General features: G+C 45.1%; 1 protein-coding gene across 1 annotated transcript; it reads right to left on the bottom strand.

Annotated features, from left to right (window-relative positions):
• Positions 1-5,690: 5,690 nt before the first annotated feature.
• ACCSL (1-aminocyclopropane-1-carboxylate synthase homolog (inactive) like) lies at positions 5,691-19,611 on the bottom strand. The gene is made up of 14 exons (XM_001113751.5): positions 17,342-19,611; positions 15,085-15,144; positions 14,597-14,667; positions 14,127-14,196; positions 13,811-13,877; positions 12,759-12,856; positions 12,448-12,525; positions 12,001-12,101; positions 10,340-10,429; positions 9,548-9,593; positions 9,307-9,448; positions 7,153-7,295; positions 6,913-7,066; positions 5,691-5,773 (listed from the first exon to the last, which is right to left on the bottom strand). Exons 1-14 carry the CDS (start codon positions 17,909-17,911, stop codon positions 5,691-5,693), a joined length of 1,773 nt encoding a protein of 590 aa, XP_001113751.2. The 5' UTR covers positions 17,912-19,611.

Raw genomic sequence — 19,611 nt, forward strand, 5'->3', positions numbered from 1 at the left:
CTGTTACAAAAGACAAATTAACAAGAGAAAAACAAACACAGATTTACTGACATGTATATTTCATAATAGAAGGGAATGAGTCGCTCTGGAAGAGGTGACTTTGAATTCCATTTTTTATAGCATCTTCAACAAAGAACAGTAATTTTTTTAAGTTACAAGACAAAGAAATAGGACTTCGAGTCTCTCCAGGAGGCAACTTGTGAGACGGCAAAAAACAAAAACAAAACAAAAAAAAAAAAACAAAGGCCAGTTAGTCAAGCTTGTTAATGTAAATTCCTCTGATACCATCTCCAGGCTGTAGGGGTCTAAAGTAGTCTTCGTTCTCCCAGGTAGACGGAGGGACAGGATACCTTTTGTCTTTGTAAACCTGTGTCCTACTTTTAGGCAAAGGGCCAGGGTAGAGAGCTTTCCTGAATCTGCTGCTGCTTGTCTTTAGCACAATCCTTCATGTTTTGGGGAGGCATGTCCTGGTCTCCCACATGTGGCTGCAACATTTGTTGAACTCTGGCTAGGCGTGCTGGCCCACGCCTGTAATCCCAACACTTTGAGAGGACAAGGTGGGACCATCCCTTGAACCAAGGAGTTTGAAACCAGCCTAGGCAACATAGGGAGACTGTGTCTCTACCAAAAAAAGGTTTGTGTGTTTTTTTTTGAGACGGAGGCTCGCTCTGTCGTCCAGACTGGAGTGCAGTGGCAGGATCTCTGCTCACTGCAACCCTCGCCTCCCGGGTTCAAACAATTCTTCTGCCTCAGCCTCTGGAGTAGCTGGGACTACAGGCGTGCACCACCACACCTGGCTAATTTTTGTATTTTTAGTAGAGTCGGAGTTTCACTATATTGGCCAGGCTGGTCTTGAACTCCTGACCTCGTGATTCACCCGCTTCGGCCTCCCAAAGTGCTGGGATTGCAGGCGTGAGCCACCACTCTCAGCCAAAAGGTTTTTGTAAATTAGCCAGACATGTGTTTGTGGTTTCAGGTACTTGGGAGGCTGAGGTGCAAGGATCACTTGAGCTCAGAAGGTAGAGGCTGCAGTGAATATGATCGTGCCACTGCACTCCCACCTGGGTATTTGCAAACTCTGTCTAAAAACAAAAAACAACAAAAAAATTACATATATATATAATTTTAAAAGTATTTTTCAAACTTTGCCCTAAGATCTACATATTCTGGCAGTGGGTACAGTGGGCACCCAGTCCCAGGTAGCGCTGCAATCTCTGAGGTGCCTTGAATGGGAAAGTCGTCTTTCCCCATGGAAGGATATAAGCAGAATCTCTCAATACAGGTATGGCTGGGAAGGCATGGCTGTCTTCTGACCATTCCACTTCTTGTCTTCACTTTTACCTTGCCACTAGCTAACACTGTGACCTCGAGAAACTCTCATGACTTTTTTGGCCCTGAATGTTTTCTTCTGTAAGATAAGGAAGTCATCATTTCCCTCTATTTAAATCTTAACTCTATGTAATTCACATCTCAGTGAACGCCTGTTATATGCCAGGTCTCTGTAAAGTGCGAGGATACGGTGATGAGCAAGACAAACCAAAGCCTGCATGACTGATTGGGAAGGCCGACTTACAATGTGGGGACTATTTAAAAAATACTATTTACTGGGTACCATGGAAGCATACAGCAGGGGGATTTAACCCCACCAAACAACAAACACAGGCATTTGTCCTACGTAGAAGACATACACACACATTACATTAAATGTGAATTGTCTAAAGATCAATTAAAAGATCATCAGACTGGATAAAACAGCAAGAATCAAGCATATGGTGTGTGCAGGAGACACACTTTAAATACAAAACCAAATAGTCAAAGGTAAAAATGGGAAAAAAAAATACCAAGCAAATAATAATCATTAAAAAAGCTGTTGTGTTCATATTGGTATCTGACATAGTAGGCTTCAAGACAAAAATGATTAACAAAAATAAAATGGGGCATTTTATAATAAAATGATTAATTCATCAGGATGACAATCTTAAAAGTTTATGCTCCTAATAACAAAACTTCAAAATACATGAAGCAGAAACTGACAGAACGAAAAAGAGAAAAGACAAGTTCATAATTATAATTGGAAATTTTTATACCACTCTCTCAGTGATAGAATAAATGGATCAAAAGACACTAAGGATCAGAAGTTTTGGACATTATACAAAAATTTAATCTAATTGACATTTATAGAACACCATCCCCAATGCCACAGAATATACTTTTCAAATGCAAATGAAACATTAAGATAGACCACATGCTATAAACAAATCTGGCCATAAACTGTCTTAATAAGTTGCAAAGGATTGAAACCGTAGAGTACATTCTCTAGTCACAATGAAATTAAAGTAGAAATCATTAACAAAGAAAGCTGAACAATCCCCAAGTATTTGGAAACTAAGTTACATATGCTAAGCAAACCATTGATTTCAAAAAAGATATCACAAGGGAAATTAGAAAATATTTTGAATGATTAAAAACCAGCAGATCAAAGTTTATGGAATGTAGCTAAAATAATGCTAAGTGAGAAATGAATAGCTTGTAATGCATATATTTGAAACCGACTTAAAACAAATGATCTAAGCTTCCACATTAAGAAGCTAGAAGAAAAAGAACAAATTAAATCCAGAGTAAATAGGAAGGAATAAAGAGCAGAAATGAAAGAGAAACAATAGAGAAAAATCAACGAAACCGAAAGTTGGTTCTTTGAAAAGTTCAATACAATTGATAAACACATTGACTGATCCAAAAATTAAGTTCAGCTAAAACCGGGTTCTTGTCACACCACCAGGAAGGATTAGGAACACGGACACATTGAAGGGTGAGGGGAACGGAATTTACTGGGCGAAAAGGAAGAAAGAAAAATACTCTCAGCAGAGCAAGAGGGGTTCCTGCTAACGGGCCCCCAACTCACAGATTGAATCCCAGGCCACCACACAGGAATTACAGAGGCCAGGCTCCTCCCCTCTGAGCATGGCCGCAGCTTCCCTTGGCTCCATCTTGTTCTCCCAGTGCACAGATGGGTTGGAGATTCTCCAGAGACCCTCCCCGTTATCTCCCTCCTGCATGTATCAATTTCATTATCAGGAAAGGAAAAGCAGATAAAACTAAAGGTCCTATATGTATATTAAAAAGGATAACAGAATATTTATAACCAATTTTATGTCAATAATTAAACTTAGATGAAATAGACAAACTTTATTGAAAGGCACAAATAACCAAATCCGATACAAGAAATAGAAAACTTGAACTGTCACAGAAATTGAATTTATAAGTAAAAGCCGTCCCACAAAAAACAAACACAAAACAAAAAAAAACTCCAGGCCCTTATGGTTTTAAAGCTGAATTCAACCAAACATGTAAAGGTTGAAGAAGTTTTTGGACACAAACTTCTAGAAAATTGAGGAAAGCACAGTTTCACAAACATCTATGAAACCAGTATTAATCATGATATTGAAACTAACAATTGATTACAAATATATATATAAAGAATGATGTCTCTCTTGAATGTAAAATTCTTAAAATAGCAAACCAAAGTCAGTGGTATGTAAAAGGACAATGCATTATGACCAAACAGGGTTTATTGCAGAATGTGAAGTTGCTTTAACATTAAGAAATCAATGTAATTTACCACACTGATAAGAGAAAAATCATATCTCTATAGATGCAGATTGAAAACATCTAACAACATTGAACCCTCATACATGGTAAAACTCCCAGCAAACTAGTAATAGAAGGAAACTTTGTTGGATAAGGGGCAGAATGAAAATACAGTAACATACTCAACAGCAGAAGATTGCACTCGATGCTGCTAAGACTGAGAACAAGGCAAGCTGTCCTCTCAACCACTTTTATTCAATATTATACTACAGTTTTTTTTTTAAAAAGAACAGTATCAGTCAGGAGCGGTGGCTCAGCTTGTAATCCCAACACTTTGGGAGGCCGAGGCAGGTGGATCACTTGAGGTCAGGAGTTTGAGACCAGCCCAGCCAACATGGTAAAACCCTGTCTGTACTAAAGATATAAAAATTAGCTGGGCGAGATGGCGCATGCCTGTAGTCCCAGCTGCTCAGGAGGCAGAGGCAGGAGAATCGCTGAACCAGTGGCAGAGGTTGCAGTGAGCTGAGATTGCGCCACTGCACTCCAACCTGGGCGACTGAGACTCTGTCCCAACAACAACAACACAAGCAAACTGACAATGAAGGTAAACAAATTTGGATTCGGAGCAAGTACGGCCACAAATCCAAGTGACTAAAGTCACCAGTTGGTACTGTGAGCTCTTTCTTCATCCATAAAATGGTAGTAGTCCCTTCTCTGCCCACGTCACAGCATCAGTGCTCTGATGTGCAAGGGCTTTGCAGAGAAACTGATGGGTGGTGTGATTTGAACAGCTGAAAACACTAGGAATGGAAATGGACAACCCCAGATGCTAGGGACTGAATGTATCTCCACAACATTCATATGTGAAATCCTAACCCCCAAGGTGATGGTATCAGAAGGTGAGCCCTTTGAAAGGTGATTAGGTCATGAAGGTGGAGGGAGACCTGTCACCCCTCTGCCACATGAGGTGATACTGGGAAGATGGGACCCTCACCAGATGCCAAATCTGCCAGGGCCTTGAACTTGGCCTTTCCAGCCTTCAGAACTGTGAGAAAGATTTGTTTCTAAGCTATCCACTTTGTGATATTTTCACATCAAAAAGGGACTAAGACACCAAGTTTATCAGACTTTTTTTTTTTGAGACAGGGTCTTACTCTATCACCAGGCTGGAGTGCAGTGGCACGATCATGGTCCACTGCAGGCTTGACCTCCTGGACTTAAGTGAGCCCCCCAGCTCAGCCTCCTGAATAGCTTGGACTAGAGGCACACATCACCACACCCAGCTAATTTTATTTTTGGTAGAGACAGGGTCTCAGTTGCCCAGGCTGGTCTCGAACACCTGGCCTCAAGCCATTCTCTGGCCTCAGCCTCCCAAAGTGCTGGGATTACAGGCTTGAGCCACCGTACCCAACAAGAGACTTTAAAAGCCTTTTGGGAAGGTAAAAGTAGAGCAAACTCTAGTATTTGGAAGCAGGAATACCTGCAATTATACTCCCACCTGCCTCTTAGTAGGTCATGTGGTAGTAGATGTGATTTCATAAGAATCTTATAGAACATTGTGTCCAACACCTGGAAAATGGCCCATCAGTTAAGGATGACTTCTTTCTTTTTCTTGCCTGCTCTAGACAGTATTCTTTACATGGAACCTGCCTTAGAATTTAAAAATCAAAGAGGACAGAAAATCATCTGGCTTCCAAAGATGATTATGAAGAATATAAGCAAGAAAATAAGATGAGCCTAGAATTTAAAAGTATAGAATTTATTAGGTACTGAATATAAAAATAAACCATCTAAATAGGGGCCCAGAGAACTTCCTTTATTTCTCTAGGTGTCTCTAGGTCTTTCTACCCCAACCCCAATAAAAACATGTTGCATATATAATGGATAGCAAAGACTAAAAAGATGGAAAGCTTCCAAAGACAGCAGACACTCAGCTTAAGGAGAGTGACGACTGGGTCAGATGAGATCTTCCTGGAGGAGCCCACCATTTTCTCCATCACAACACTGACAAAAAGACACCCTGGACTTCTGGACCAGAGGCTGACATTAGTGGGTCCCTGAGCAAGTGACGCGCTGGAACTGCTGGTTGGGAGGCAGACGGCCTACTCCCTCATTGCATCCTCCAACTGCTTCACTATCCAAGCCTCCTTCTGCTCCTCCAGCACGTCACAGAACCGACGCATGGCTAGAGGGTCCAAATGGGGACAGAGAGCAATAGTGATTTAGTGGGTTTGCAGGTGGGTCCCAGACAGATCCAGGTCATGGTCAACCATAAAAGCCTCTCATTCAGGGATCCTGAACTTCAGCCCTCCCATCTTTGGGATGGGTTTCCAAGTCTACATGTTACATCCCTGATTTCTTTTTGAATATCATTTTTATGTCAGCCTGCGAGACATCTCAATATCTCGTATCAAAGCCTGTACTCTGGGGCTTATGGCCTTGGCCTCATTAGGATTTCTATTTGCCTCTAGTGTCTCTGCACTCAGCCTATCTTCTGTGCTAGCTCAAAAGAATTCTGCAACAAAACCCTTCATGAAAATGAACGATTCACTGCTATATTCCCAGCAGGTAGAACAGCATCTGGCATGTAGTGGAATGTAATAAATAAATGTTCACACGAATGTCCTATTCTCTATAACCTCAGAGGAGAATCTAAACTCTCTAGTATGGCATACAGGGACTTCCATGGTCACCTGCCTATCGATCTCACTTACTAGCCTGGCAGCCCCACAAGGGCAGAGTACTACTTTTTTTGTTTTTGTTTGTTTGTTTGTGTTTTTTTTTTTTAATGGAGTCTCACTCTGTCGCCCAGGCTGGAGTGCAGTGGTGCAATCTCAGCTTACTGCAACCTCTACCTCCCACGTTCAAGCAATTCTCCTGCCTCAGCACCCCCGAGTAGCTGGGACTACAGGCGCACACCACCATGCCTGGCTAATTTTTTGTATTTTTAGTAGAGACGGGGTTTCACCATGCTGGCCAGGCTGGTCTCGAACTCCTGACCTCGTGATTTGCCTGCCTTGGCCTCCCAAAGTGCTGGGATTACAGGCATAAGACACTGTGCCCGGCCTCAGAATAGTACTCTTTAGCTTGTTGTCCCAATGCCTCACTCAATGGCAGTCACAGAACAGATACCCCAAATGGGTAATGAATGGATAGGTGCTTGCGGTACATATCAGTTCTTGTTTGCAAAAGCACTTAACTAAAGATAGACATGGAAACAGTGAGTAAAGGGCTAGATCTATAGGATGTTTAAGGATGGGGAGAAGATTGAGATATTAAGTTGATGGGGCATCTTTAAAGGACTGGGAGGCCAGCTCCACTCACCCAATTTTAGCCGGGGGAGCTCATCTGCAAAGATGAGGCAGAACCAGCCTGGCTCCTTACACATGTAGGCTTTGCCACGGGATAACAACAGCTTGTTGTCCAGGAAGCGGCAATAGAGGAGCCGTTCTTCTTCAAATGTACAGGGATCCAGGTACTAGGGAGGGCACAGGAACAGAGCTGAGCCCAAGACCCAGCGGGCAGGTCTGCCCAAGAACACCTGTCCTGATTCCCAGAACACACCTTTTTCAAGTTGATCCAGACATAGAGGCCAGAGCTGCTGTTGTGAAAGGGGATCTCCAATGCCTTCAGCTTGGCAGTGATGTACTTGTGAGCTTCCCGGAGCCGGTAGCAATTGGTGGGTAGGTACACTTTGTCAATCCATTCTGGATGGGTAGAGGAAAAACATTGTCATAGATACTACTACAGAAAGCTACCGAGAGTTCCTTCCCAAATGCTTCCTTCCTGGGCTTCATGCAAGTTTGTTGTTTTGTTTTGTTTGTTTAAAAACAAAAACAAAAAAAACCCCAGAGTCGCCCTCTGTCACCCAGGCTAGAGTGCAATGGCACAATCTCGGCACACTGCAACCTCCACCTCCTTGGCTCAAGCGATTCTCATGTCTCAGCCTCCCAAGTAACTGGGACTACAGGCATACGCCACCACACCCAGCTAATTTTTGTATTTTTAGTAGAGACGGCGTTTCACCATGTTGGCCAGGCTGGTCTCAAACTCCTGGCCTCAAGTGATCCATCTGCCTTGGCCTTCCAAAGTCCTGGGATTTTAGGTGTTAACCACTGCACCCCACAAGCTATTTCTAAGACTAACTCTAGCATATTTGAGCTAATGGTGTCCACACCCAATACACCCACCTCTTATCTAAGGCTCTGGTAAAGACACTGGGCTTCTCAAAGGTCTAGTAGGAAAGTTCTCTGAGTTCACAGCCCTGAGGCAAGGAGTCAATCCCCTAATAGGGGTTGATGCTGCTGTTGTTAACTGGGCAAGCAGCAGGGACTCACAGCTCCTACCACCCGAATTTGAGTCTCATACAATGGAGTTGAAGGAATATATGTGTGCCCGGGGATGCTGTTGGCCAATCGCCCTCAGCATTCATAGAACAGAACCACTTGGGGAACTATTAGAAGCCCTGATGCTCAGACTATATATCTGATATAGCTCAGGCTATATCAGGATCTTTGAAGATGGAACACACATGTCAGTATTTAAGCTCCCTGGGAAACTCCCATGTCCATCCAAGATTGAGGACCAGTGTTCAAGGGGCTGGGATCTGGTTTCTGCCAAGTATCAAAGGTCTTGATATCTATGGAAGCATTCAGTTGGATTGCTCCTGTCTACCTCTCTCCTGTCCCAGACCTGAAAGCAAATTGTTTTCTAAACCAGCAAATATAATGATATTCGTTTGTTTCATTATATCCCAGCTATGAATTAAAACTTCCAGCTTTGTATCTGTTCTATTACAGCGAAGTAAAAAAAATGAGTCTCTAAGCTTGGGCCATGGCTTTAAAGGTGAAAGTCCCTTCTGAGGCCAGCATTCACTTGAGATCCAAGTGAGGGGATGATGAATCCAGGTGCCACAGGCCTAGCCACACCAACTTGCCCAAATGGCAGCTCTCCTTTGGCCACCTTGGAAGATGAAATTATGTTGTATTAGAAGAGTCAGGGTGTTTGTTTTGTTTCTGGTTTTATAATCTTTGTCTAAAGCAAACAGTTTTGGGGACGGAAAATCTATATTCACATAAAGATTAATTTCTGAAGTTCCTACCTTTACAACTTAAAGTAGGATTAGCCATCCCACCTCTAGGCAGAACACAAGCTACCAGACATCCAGAAATTAAGCTCATCCTGTGGTTTTTTGTTTTTGTTTTTGTTTTCTGAGACAGAGTTTCACTTTTTCTACCGAGACTGGAGTGCAATAGCACGATCTCAGCTCACTGCGACCTCTGCCTCCTGCATTCAAGAGATTCTCCTGCCTCAGCCCCCAAAGTAGCTGGGATTACAGGCGTGCGCCACCGCGCCTGGCTAATTTTGCATTTTTAGTAGAGACCGAGTTTCACCTTGTTGGCCAGGCTGGTCTCAAACTCCCGACCTCAAGTGATCTGCCCACCTTGGCCTCCCAAAGTGCTGGGATTACACACGTGAGCCACCACACCTGGCCTCGTCCTGTGTTTTAAAACAGCACCTCCATCTTCTGTCTATATCCTGCTGTGTTATCTGCCCTATCTTGCCCTCCTTCAAACTTCATGTCTTACCACAGTTAAATCTGAGACAGCACATAGGGTCTCAGTATATTAAGGGCACATCAGAGACCCAAGCAAATCCAAGAACTCCCCATTGCCATGACATCCAGCCAACATGCTGGCCTGTGCTAGAGCTCAGTACCTGTGTTCTGGAGCAGTTGACACAGCTTGTGCTGTGCAATGCCAGAAATACTGTGGAGGTAGCCAAAGGCACTCACAGCAGAGACCACCTCCTTGTTGTGGGTATACAGAGCACCAAAGCGGAAACCAGAGATGCCAAAATCCTAAAGGAAGAAAAGTAGGAACAGGAACAAGTGTTTTGTCTGCCTTCTATTCCCGGTTCCTCCTCCTTCGCTAGCCCAGGAGAGAAAGCAATGGCTCACCTTACTGGTACCCCAGATCACATGGGTCCTGTTGCGATCAGGCAAACTGAAGAAGAAATGGAAAAAATAACTAAGGTTATAGAGAAATAGTTGATGAATATTTGGGGTATACGAGAGGAAAGTGGACTTGAGGTTCTTCCTAGACAGCAGGGCCTATAGGGCCCAACGTTCAAGAAACAGTTGTCCCAGTTAAGCCAGGAAGTCAACACAAGGTATCCCTGAAGACCTAGAGGGAACAGAACCGAAGTGCCCACTGAATGAAGTCTAGGGCCTTCAGCCTGACATGTGGCTCTCCTACAGCTTGGCCAAAGCTACCTTCCTGGCAGTTGGCTCTTCAGATGTGGGTCACCATCATTTCTAGAACATGCCTGAATATTTCTTACTGCTCCATCTTTGGTGAAGCTGTTCCTTGTGCCAGGCATTTCATTCCCTTGCTTTGAATGCTGCAATCCCATCTCTAGGGCCAGATACTACCCTTCAGAAGGTTCTGCCTCCTTTTTCTTTCCCTGTGCTCTACTTATCAAGAAGCTCCTACCCTGGCATTTTATGAGACTTTATTTTGACCTTTGACGGTAGACTTTCTACCTTGACCTCAAATTATTGTATACAAAATGGCATATAGACTAGAAGACATTTAGGGGGAAAGATGATGCTTTGATTGCATTCACAGCCCCTGTGAGCAGTTAACTGGCTATGTGCTAGGAACTGAGTTAAGTTCATGTCACATAAACTCACCCTGCAAAACAAGAAGCTTGTGGTTCTCGTTCCCAACTCCAGCTGAGACCAACTCACCTTTTCATGCTCAGAACACTGTGGAATGTGATGGATTCATCAAACACAGACAGCATATAAATCTCATCTATGATCACATGTAGGTTATACCTGTAGATTAGATGAAAGAAGAATAAGGTCTAGCTTATCTCTAGCCTTTTTTCTTAGCATGCTTTTTACAAGCATCTTTGTAATCTTAAGTCATGTCTTTTACAGTGTTCTCTGGGCACAGATCATGCATTCCTACTGCCCCAGCAGCCCATCTGACCCTCCAAGGGGCATAGTAAGGTAGATGGGGTGGTACACCAGAAGGGACCCTTGGACCTAGCTTGGGGGTAATGAGAAGGAACAGGAACCAAAAGACACGTTGAGAACATATTGTCTAACCTTAGCTAACCATTCAACCATCAAGCAGAGACTATGGGAAGAGGTTGGGTAGCCCCGATAATTTTTAACTGGTAGAGTCAGGAGCTCCTAACTGCTTATGTGCCTCGTTCATTCTCCCAACAATCGTCACTACTGTCATCTCCATTTCAGATGAAGAAACTAAGGCGGGCTGGCCACCGTGGCTCATGCCTGTAATCCCAGCACTTTGGGAGGCCGAGGCGGGTGGATCATGAGGTCAGGAGTTCAAGACCAGCCTGGACAACATGGTGAAACCCTGTCTCTACTAAAAATACAAAGATTAGCTGGGTGTATTGGTGACAGAGCGTGACTGTCTCAAAAAAAGAAAAAGAAAAAAAGAAACTAAGGCTCTTAGCTGTAAAGTCAATTAGCAGGTGCTATAGCTGGGAGGTGAACCCATTCTATCCAATTTTTGCCTACCCCCTCTAGCATTTTTCCTCCTGACCCCAAGCTGCACCATTCATTGGTCTGGGTTAGTCATGAAGTTTGACTAAGTCTGTTTCTTATGGAAAATGGAAGGTTATCTGCCTTAAGTAATAGGACTATTTCAGGACTCCAGAGAAAACTAAGGTTAACTTGCTCTTAGAAAGGAACGTGAAGCTCTGTAGGAACACGTCTTCATCCCACAAGGTCTGAGAGTGTCTTCCCCGGCACTCCAGCCCAAGTGGCTTCCGAAATGGATGCTGGGAGAAAGTACTTAAGCTTAAGTAGAAAAGTAACAAATTATATATTTTTAAATGACATATTTCTCAGAAAACAAAACTATATTTTGACTGTTATGTAAATGTCAATACATAGGCTGAGGCTAGAAAGGAAATGGCAAAAATTTGAAGTGGTAAGTATGTGATTGCGTTTTCCTTCATTTTAATTTCAGTTAGTTTTATATAACTCTGCAAAGTATGGTGTATAGTGAGAATATTTAGGGTAAATTACTTTTTGAGACAAAGTCTCACTCTGTTGCCTAGGCTAGAGCACGATCTCGGCTCACTGCAACCTCCTCCTCCCCGGCTCAAGCAATTCTCATGTCTCAGCCTCCCAAGTAGCTTGTAGGTGCCCACCACCATGCCTGGCTAATTTTGTATTTTTAGTGGAGACAAGGTTTCCCTCTGTTGGCCAGGCTGTTCTCAAACTCCTGACCTCAAGTGATCCACTGCCTCGGCGTCCCAAAGTGCTGGGATTACAGGCATGTGCCACTAGATCTGGCTCTTGACTACTTGACTATAAGTGACGGGAATACTTTCAAGGAATTACCTAGTCTCAAGGGGTGGAACTCATACCTCTTGGCAAATTCCAGGTATTTCATTAGCGAGTCTGGGGAGTAGATGTCACCCACAGGATTCTGAGGGTTGATTAGCACAAGGCCTCGGACCTTTTTCCCCTAAGAAAAACCCAAATATAACTGAGTGAATACAAGTCCTTTGCATCTACCCTAAATTCAGCCAAGGATCTTTTACAGGTCAGGCACCCTAAAAGGCCTAGGTAGGGTCTTGAAGCAGCAACTACTCTACTGCCCAAAGAGGGGGAACAGGAAGGAAGTCTGGGGCTGCTATAACATCCCCATAGGACTCAGGGATCCAGAGGGACACACCCCTGGATCATTCACTGTCTCTTCCAACTAAGGACAGCCCACCAGGTCTTGGTGAACAAGCAGCACCAGAGTTTCAATACTCAAACCCCTTTCAGGACCAGCAGTGGCCATCCTAAAAATATGGTTCCCTCTTTACCTCAAACCTAGCTTCAAGCAGGGCTTCCTCTAACTTGTCCACAGTGAGCTGGAAAGGTTGGGTGTTTGTAACAGTGACCTGGAAGAGAAACATTATGTGAGAAGTGTCTCTTAAAGTCTAAGCCTTGATTCCTCATTCCCATAAGCCCCAGATAATCCTCTGCCTTCATACCAGAGTGCCAGTCCACGTGCCTTCTCCACCCCTACCCAACCACTTAGATGGGTAGAAAGCAAGCCCCTCTACCCCTTTAAGTGTCCCCAGAACAGTCCATTGTCTAGATGTATGGAGCAGGGAAGGGGCCCCATTCAGACCTCACTCTCCAGGTAGACAGGAATCAACTCAACCTTTGCATACAGGCGGGAGCTAAAGGCAAAGCCACCATAGAAGGGAGCAGGGACCAGGAAGGCCTCTGGAAACAGAGAGACAGAGCCATCATTTCAAAGTCTCCCAATCAGAGCCTGTTGCCAGGCTCCCCAAACTAGCAAAGCTGTTGACCAAAAAAAAAAAAAAAAAAAAAAAGTCAGTTTCACGATCCTTTCTACCTGGGGATTAATGTTCTTAGGTTCAGGTGCTATGAAAGTTATCCATTATTATAGACATCACTGGGGGAAACAAAACTCTAGTTTCTTCTTTGCAGGTATATTAGAGAAGAAGAGGGAAGAATATCATTGAATAACTCAGAATCCAGGGCACAAGTTAAGCAAGGCTCACTAGCAGATGGAACAATGGTTATTAGGAAAGTCTCAACTGATCCAGGCCAAATATCAGAGGTCAAGGTCCATGTGCAAGGAGGGCTCCTTGTTTGGACCTGGGGATCTCACTTTCTTTTCTTCCCATCCATTTGGCCTTACTGATGAGTTAAGAGAAGCTCCTTTGCATGAAAGGGACTATCTTAACCACTTCTTTTGATGCATCCAGAGCTCTTTAACATTGGAGCCTCTTGCTTAAGCATTGTTACAGGGGAGGTTGAGAACAGTCCACTCAACCTTGTTTGGTCCAGGACTAATTAACCTTTTTCTGAAGAGATAAGAAATCTATATTGTCTGAGCCCGTTGCCATGGCTCTCTGTATTGCAGCTGAGCCCAAAAGCCCAGCCATGAACATAGTAGGTAGGCCCCCATCGTCATTCCTGGGGCATACCTCCTTGAGGTCCATCATGTCTCTCTTCCATTAAATGGAGAATCCAAACCCCTTGCTCCCGCAGAAATAGGAAGATAACCTAGTCAGTGTGGGAAAAGGCCCACCACTGTGGGGAAAAGGCCTTGAGTCAGGATGCTCTTCTTCCTCAAAGTCCAGTGCCTGTGTGTTCCTACCCATGTTGCTAGTATTTCATTGAGAGGGAAAGCAGAGCCCACTGACTTACCGCCTGGATCACACAGAACCATGGCCAGGGCAGAGAAGACAGAGCAGCAGCCATTTAGAACCACCACCTGAAGACGACACATGAGAGGCAGAAGTCAAAACCAATACCTATGTGAGAAGGGGTAGCCATGCTTTCTCCATCCTCCTGGGCGGAACAGGCACAGGGAACCTCCTCAGCTGGGACACATTGGCCTTCACACTGCCCTGGCCCCTGAGAGTCTCCACTGGTTCTCCTTGTACCCCCTAGAAAGGGCAGAGCATCCTCCAAGAATATAGCCCTCCACCAGGGTGGCAGCAAGGCTGGGAAACTGACTCACGTTTTCTGGATCAAGTTGGGTAGGTGCCCTGCAGTAGTAGGTCAGGAACCGGGCCACTTCTTCCCGCAGGCTGTAAACAGACCCAGAGAGACCTTGTGGTTCCTGAGCCCCTTTCCTCACTCATGGTCTGGATGGCCATTGTCCAGCCTAATAGGGACCTTTGCTACCCAGTCCAACCTCATATCACAGGGCTACTGACTGAGACCATCAACTCCCCAAGTCACACAGACAATAAGTCAGAGTTGGCACAAGAACTCGGGCCTTTTGAATTATTCCTACTATACCAGGAATAACCCTTCCTACTATACCAGGCTGCCTCCTGATGACGTTTTGCTCTAGGCATTTTCTAGACGTTATCACCCAAAGAGACAGGGAGGTAACCAACCAGGAATTTGGTGCCTTGAATCCTCCTTCTGGATAAGGACAGCTGCCTGTGGGACCAAGAGACCCTAAATCTGAAAGTCACTTACAACGGCTGCCCTCTCCAATCAGGGTACTGCAGCAAGGCGTCCTCAATGCAGTTCATGTCCCTTTCTTGCAACTGTTGACAAATAGAACATGAAAACAGGTAGGCCAGGAAAGTCCAAGAGGCCTCATCCTACTCCCAGTTCATACAAGAGTGTTTGCCCTCCACATACATGACCGCCTAGAAAGGGTATGGGTATACATACTGAGTGCTCCTTTATGAATGGAGGCTACCATCTTGTCATAAATTACACAAGTAGATACCTCACTGGGAAGTATTTGACCCAGAGGTTCCCATAGCAACCTTCCCACCATATACCTAATCAGAGAATACCTCTGGACAGTCAGCAAGGCCAGGAGGTTAAATGTGCTATTCTAGAAGCTATTTCTTCACTCTTCTTCCAAGCTCCTATGTCTCACCCCTGTATCCACCACAGCTGAGGAGCACGCTGGGGGAGGGGGCAGGTCCCAACATAGCCCAGAACATCCTTACTCTTTCAGTCATCAGATCCATGCAGAGCTTGTTCTCACTGGTGCCAAGGTTAATGAAGCCCTGGAGATGGAAGGAATCCAAGATCAGGTCAGTCCTCTTGCTCCACCCTATATAGATCCCTTGAAACACGCTAAGAAATATTCATCTCAGATTAGCTCAAATGGAGATCTCACTGCCCCCGAGGCAATTCAATCCAAATTTGACAACTTTACACGTTAGGAAAGCTTTCTATGAACCCAAAATAGTACAGCTTGCAAATTTCCCCCTTAGAGCCACATAAATAAGTTATGTCCTATCGACCAGTCATTGAGTTCTTATTATGTGCCAGACACTAGACCAAGTGTTTCACGTGAGTTGTCTCAATTCCTGAGAAGAAGGTTCTATATACTCCAATTTAAAGAGTGAAGTTTAGAAAAGTTGAATAACTTACTAGCCATGTGACCTTGGGTGATAGGTAGAACTCTACCTACCTGACTCCTGACCCTGGACCCTTAATCCCCAAGGCCCCACCTGGCACCTACCTCTGCTACTTCTCCTTACACATTAGGACCTTCGAAGTTATTACGGGAGAATAGAAAGAACAGAAGGGGAAGGTATAGCTAATGTTGCCCTCCACCCTCTGGTTGGAGAGCTACTGCTAAGGACCCCCTTTGCTGGAAGCCTTTCATCAGTTCCCCATCGCCCTTAGGGTAACATGCCTTTTTTTTTTTTTTTTTTTTTTTTTTTGAGCTAGGGTCCTACTCTGTCCACTCTGTCACCCAGGCTGGAGTGCAGTGGCATGATCTCAGCTCACTGCAACCTCCATCCACCGGGGTCAAGTGATCCTCCCACCTCAGCTTCCCAGATAGTTGGGGCTCTAGGTGTATGCCACCACGCCTAGCTAGTTTTTGTATTTTTTGTAGAGATGAGGTTTCACCATGTTGCCCAGGCTCGTCTCGAATTCCTGGACTTGAGCAATCCACCAACCTTGGCCTCCCAAAGTGCTGGGATTACAGGTGTGAGCCACCACGCCCGGTCCCTTAGGGTAACATCTTAACATCTCCCATCCACCTCTGTTCACACCTCCTGCCACAGCACCAGTGGTCCCTACTCTGGCCACTGGACCTCCTTTCCCAATCACTCCTAGCCCTTCACATCTTGAAGGTTTTACCTGTGCTGTTCCTCCTGCCTGGAGGGTCATTGCCATGACCATCACCACATGGCTGGCAGATTCAGCCTTTAAAACATCTTCCCAGACCACCTGAAGTGGGCATCCCTTTCGTGCTCTTGGGAAGATTTTTTGTTTTTTTGTTTTTTTTTTTTTTTGAGACAGAGTCTCGCTCTGTCGCCCAGGCTGGAGTGCAGTGGCCAGATCTCAGCTCACTGCAAGCTCCACCTCCCAGGTTTACACCATTCTCCTGCCTCAGCCTCCCGAGTAGTTGGGACTACAGGCGCCCGCCACCTTGCCCGGCTAGTTTTTTTGTATCTTTTTTAGTAGAGACGGGGTTTCACCGTGTTAGCCAGGATGGTCTCGATCTCCTAACCTCGCGATCTGCCTGTCTCAGCCTCCCAAAGTGCTAGGATTACAGGCTTGAGCCACCGCGCCCGGCCTTGGGAAGATTATTAATGTCTGTGCCCCAGTTGCTGACTCCATTCATCACTATACTAAGTTCTATAATGGCAGGCTCATTTGCCCCTGTGACCACAGGGGCCAACTCCTAATAATTAAGAGCTGGGATTTAGGGAGAAGGAAGGATTTGGGGGTGGAGGGAGTTTTCCAACTTTCTGGGGCATTGTCACTTTATTTCTGCAATTACTCCCTTATCTTCAAGATGACAAGAGTGCCCATTTCATAAGGCTATAAAGAATGAGAGCACAGGCCGGGCGCGGTGGCTCAAGCCTGTAATCCCAGCACTTTGGGAGGCCGAGATGGGCGGATCACGAGGTCGGGAGATCGAGACCATCCTGGTTAACACGGTGAAACCCCGTCTCTACTAAAAAATACAAAAAACTAGCCGGGCGAGGTGGCGGGCGCCTGTAGTCCCAGCTACTCGGGAGGCTGAGGCAGGAGAATGGCGTGAACCCGGGAGGCGGAGCTTGCAGTGAGCTGAGATCCGGCCACTGCACTCCAGCCTGGGTGACAGAGCGAGACTCCGTCTCAAAAAAAAAAAAAAAAAAAAAAGAATGAGAGCACATACAACACTTGGCCCAGGACTCAGTAAATCCAAGTGACTGGAGCCCGTGAGGATGCTGCCCACCCCCCACCCCAAATTCTCACCAAGGTGTTCTTGTCCTTATGATATTTATCTTTTTGGTAGGCATTGTAGTCCTGGAAGCTTGACTGATAGAAGACAGAGATGTCAATCCCACGGTTGGATAGGTCACGACTGACAAAGGCAGCTTCACAGTCACTCAGTTGGGGAACTGGATCAGGCTGTCCAGACAGTTGGGCCCTCTCCCCATATCTGACATCACCCCTAGAGTCCTCAGAAGGAAGAGGCACTTGGAGCTCCAGGTCACTTGCAGCCTCAGACTGTAGGAGGTTGATCATCCGGCATATTAAGCAACTCAGAAGGGCTTCCTTCTCACGGATGGCCTGTGTGTGCTTCCTTTCCTCCAGTGACAGGCCCTGTCTGCTCGTCAGCTGCACGAAGTGCTCCCTCATGGCCTGCCGCAAGTGCAGTGTTATCTCCAGCAGCTGGGGATAGATGCTGTGGTCTCTGGGGACCTGGTCTCTCCTCTGGCCGGAGGGCACAGGAAGGGTGTCTGACCAATGACTCATACTCCAGGTATCTTTACTGGCCTCTGCAGGCTGCCTGGCACCTACAGAGAAAGAGACCATTGACATTGGAACAAAGGAGGATCTCCTGGACCCTCAGTTCCAGGAACGGATGGAGACAGAACAGATCTCAAACTGGTTCTTCTTACTTCCATACCTTGGTTATATGACCAAGAGATTGGTTCATGAAGAGTTACCTACTCATTAGGGCAATGAGTACATGGCCCCCAGCCTAGACACTGAGTGCTCTACTTCAATGGCATTCAATAGAATGTGTTCTGAGGAAGAGCAGGGGATATGAACAAGGAGGTTCTGGATTCTCCACCCTGTTCTTCAACCTGAGCAGTTCCTGCTTTGTTTGGTTAAATAGGAAAAAAGGGTTTCTACTGCTCAAAAACAATCACCATCACTACCCACTGAGTAAAACATTCTGCTAGAATAAACTAAATGCTTGAGGGCCAAATCTGGCCTGCCACTTATTTTTGTAGATAGTTTTATTGAAACACAGCCCCATTCATTTATTTATGTCTTGATTATGGCTGCTTTCGTATTACAATGGCAGAGTTTAATAGTCATGACAGAGACCACGTGACAGAGACCATATGGTCCACGGAGCCTAAAATATTAACTGTCTGGTCCTTTACAGAAAAGGTTTGCCAAGCCCTGTTCAAGAACATCAGCCCTGCTTTTTGCCTGTTGTTCTCCAGGTTGGCCATACCAGATACTCAAAGCCTTTAGATTCCTCAGTTTCTCTATCCTCACTTGGCTTCCTGCAAATGCCTTCCACCTACTCACTGTGACAGCTGCCTTAGGCTTCCATCACCTGTAACTATGGGCTAGGTACATGGCTCTCAAACTTTGAAATCCATTACCAAGTCCTTCAGTAATCACCTGGAGGGCATGGTAGGAAACAGATGGTGAGACCTCACCCCTGAATTTTGAGTCAGTGTGTCTGGGGTGAGACCTGCGAATCCTCATTTCTAGCAAGTTCCTGGGACTATACTTAGCAAATTTTCCTTTTTTCTTTTTTTTTTTTTTTTGGAGGGACTGGCTCTTGCTCTGTCACTCAGACTGAAGTGCAGTGGCACGATTATGGCTTATTGCAACATACTTCCAACGATTAGGATTAGCCTTACTTCTGAAAACAAGTTAAATACTGAACAAGACCAAAAAATACCTCCTTAAAGCCTCAAAGAATCAGTAAATCAGATAGCAAGATCCCAGGAGGTAGGAAAGCTTGAGGCCAACACCTGCCGCTACTTCTTTAAAACAATCCTCATATCCCAAGACACCAAGACCCTTTTTTCTAAAAATCTACATCTATGCCCATTCTACCAAATGCTACAATTCCAAGTTTTTCCCCCTAAGTAACACCCACTACACACACACAAACAAAAAAAACCTCGTTGCTTCTTTTATAAATTTATGGCACCAGTACTTCAGAGTACCAAACACTCTGTCCAACTTCTTCAAACCATGTTCAGTTTGCCTGTGATGTTCCCATTGCAACCTATACCTCCCCCTTAATGACATTTAATATTGTTACTTGTTCAGTGTCTGCCCAGGTCAGCCTTCATTTTTACATTCTTAGCACAGTACCTTGGCACATAGGCAACTAACATAGTTAATGAGTAGGAGAGGCATAACCACAAGGATGTTGCCAAGTCAGGGCAGCGATGAGCCATAAATGAAGACTTTGGCCATGGGAGGTGAAGCAATAGACAGAGAAAGCCAGATAACAAAGCTGTGTCAAGTCTTGACTTAGGATC

This window comes from Macaca mulatta, chromosome 14 (genome assembly GCF_049350105.2).
Source record: "Macaca mulatta isolate MMU2019108-1 chromosome 14, T2T-MMU8v2.0, whole genome shotgun sequence".
Taxonomy (NCBI): Eukaryota; Metazoa; Chordata; class Mammalia; order Primates; family Cercopithecidae; genus Macaca; species Macaca mulatta.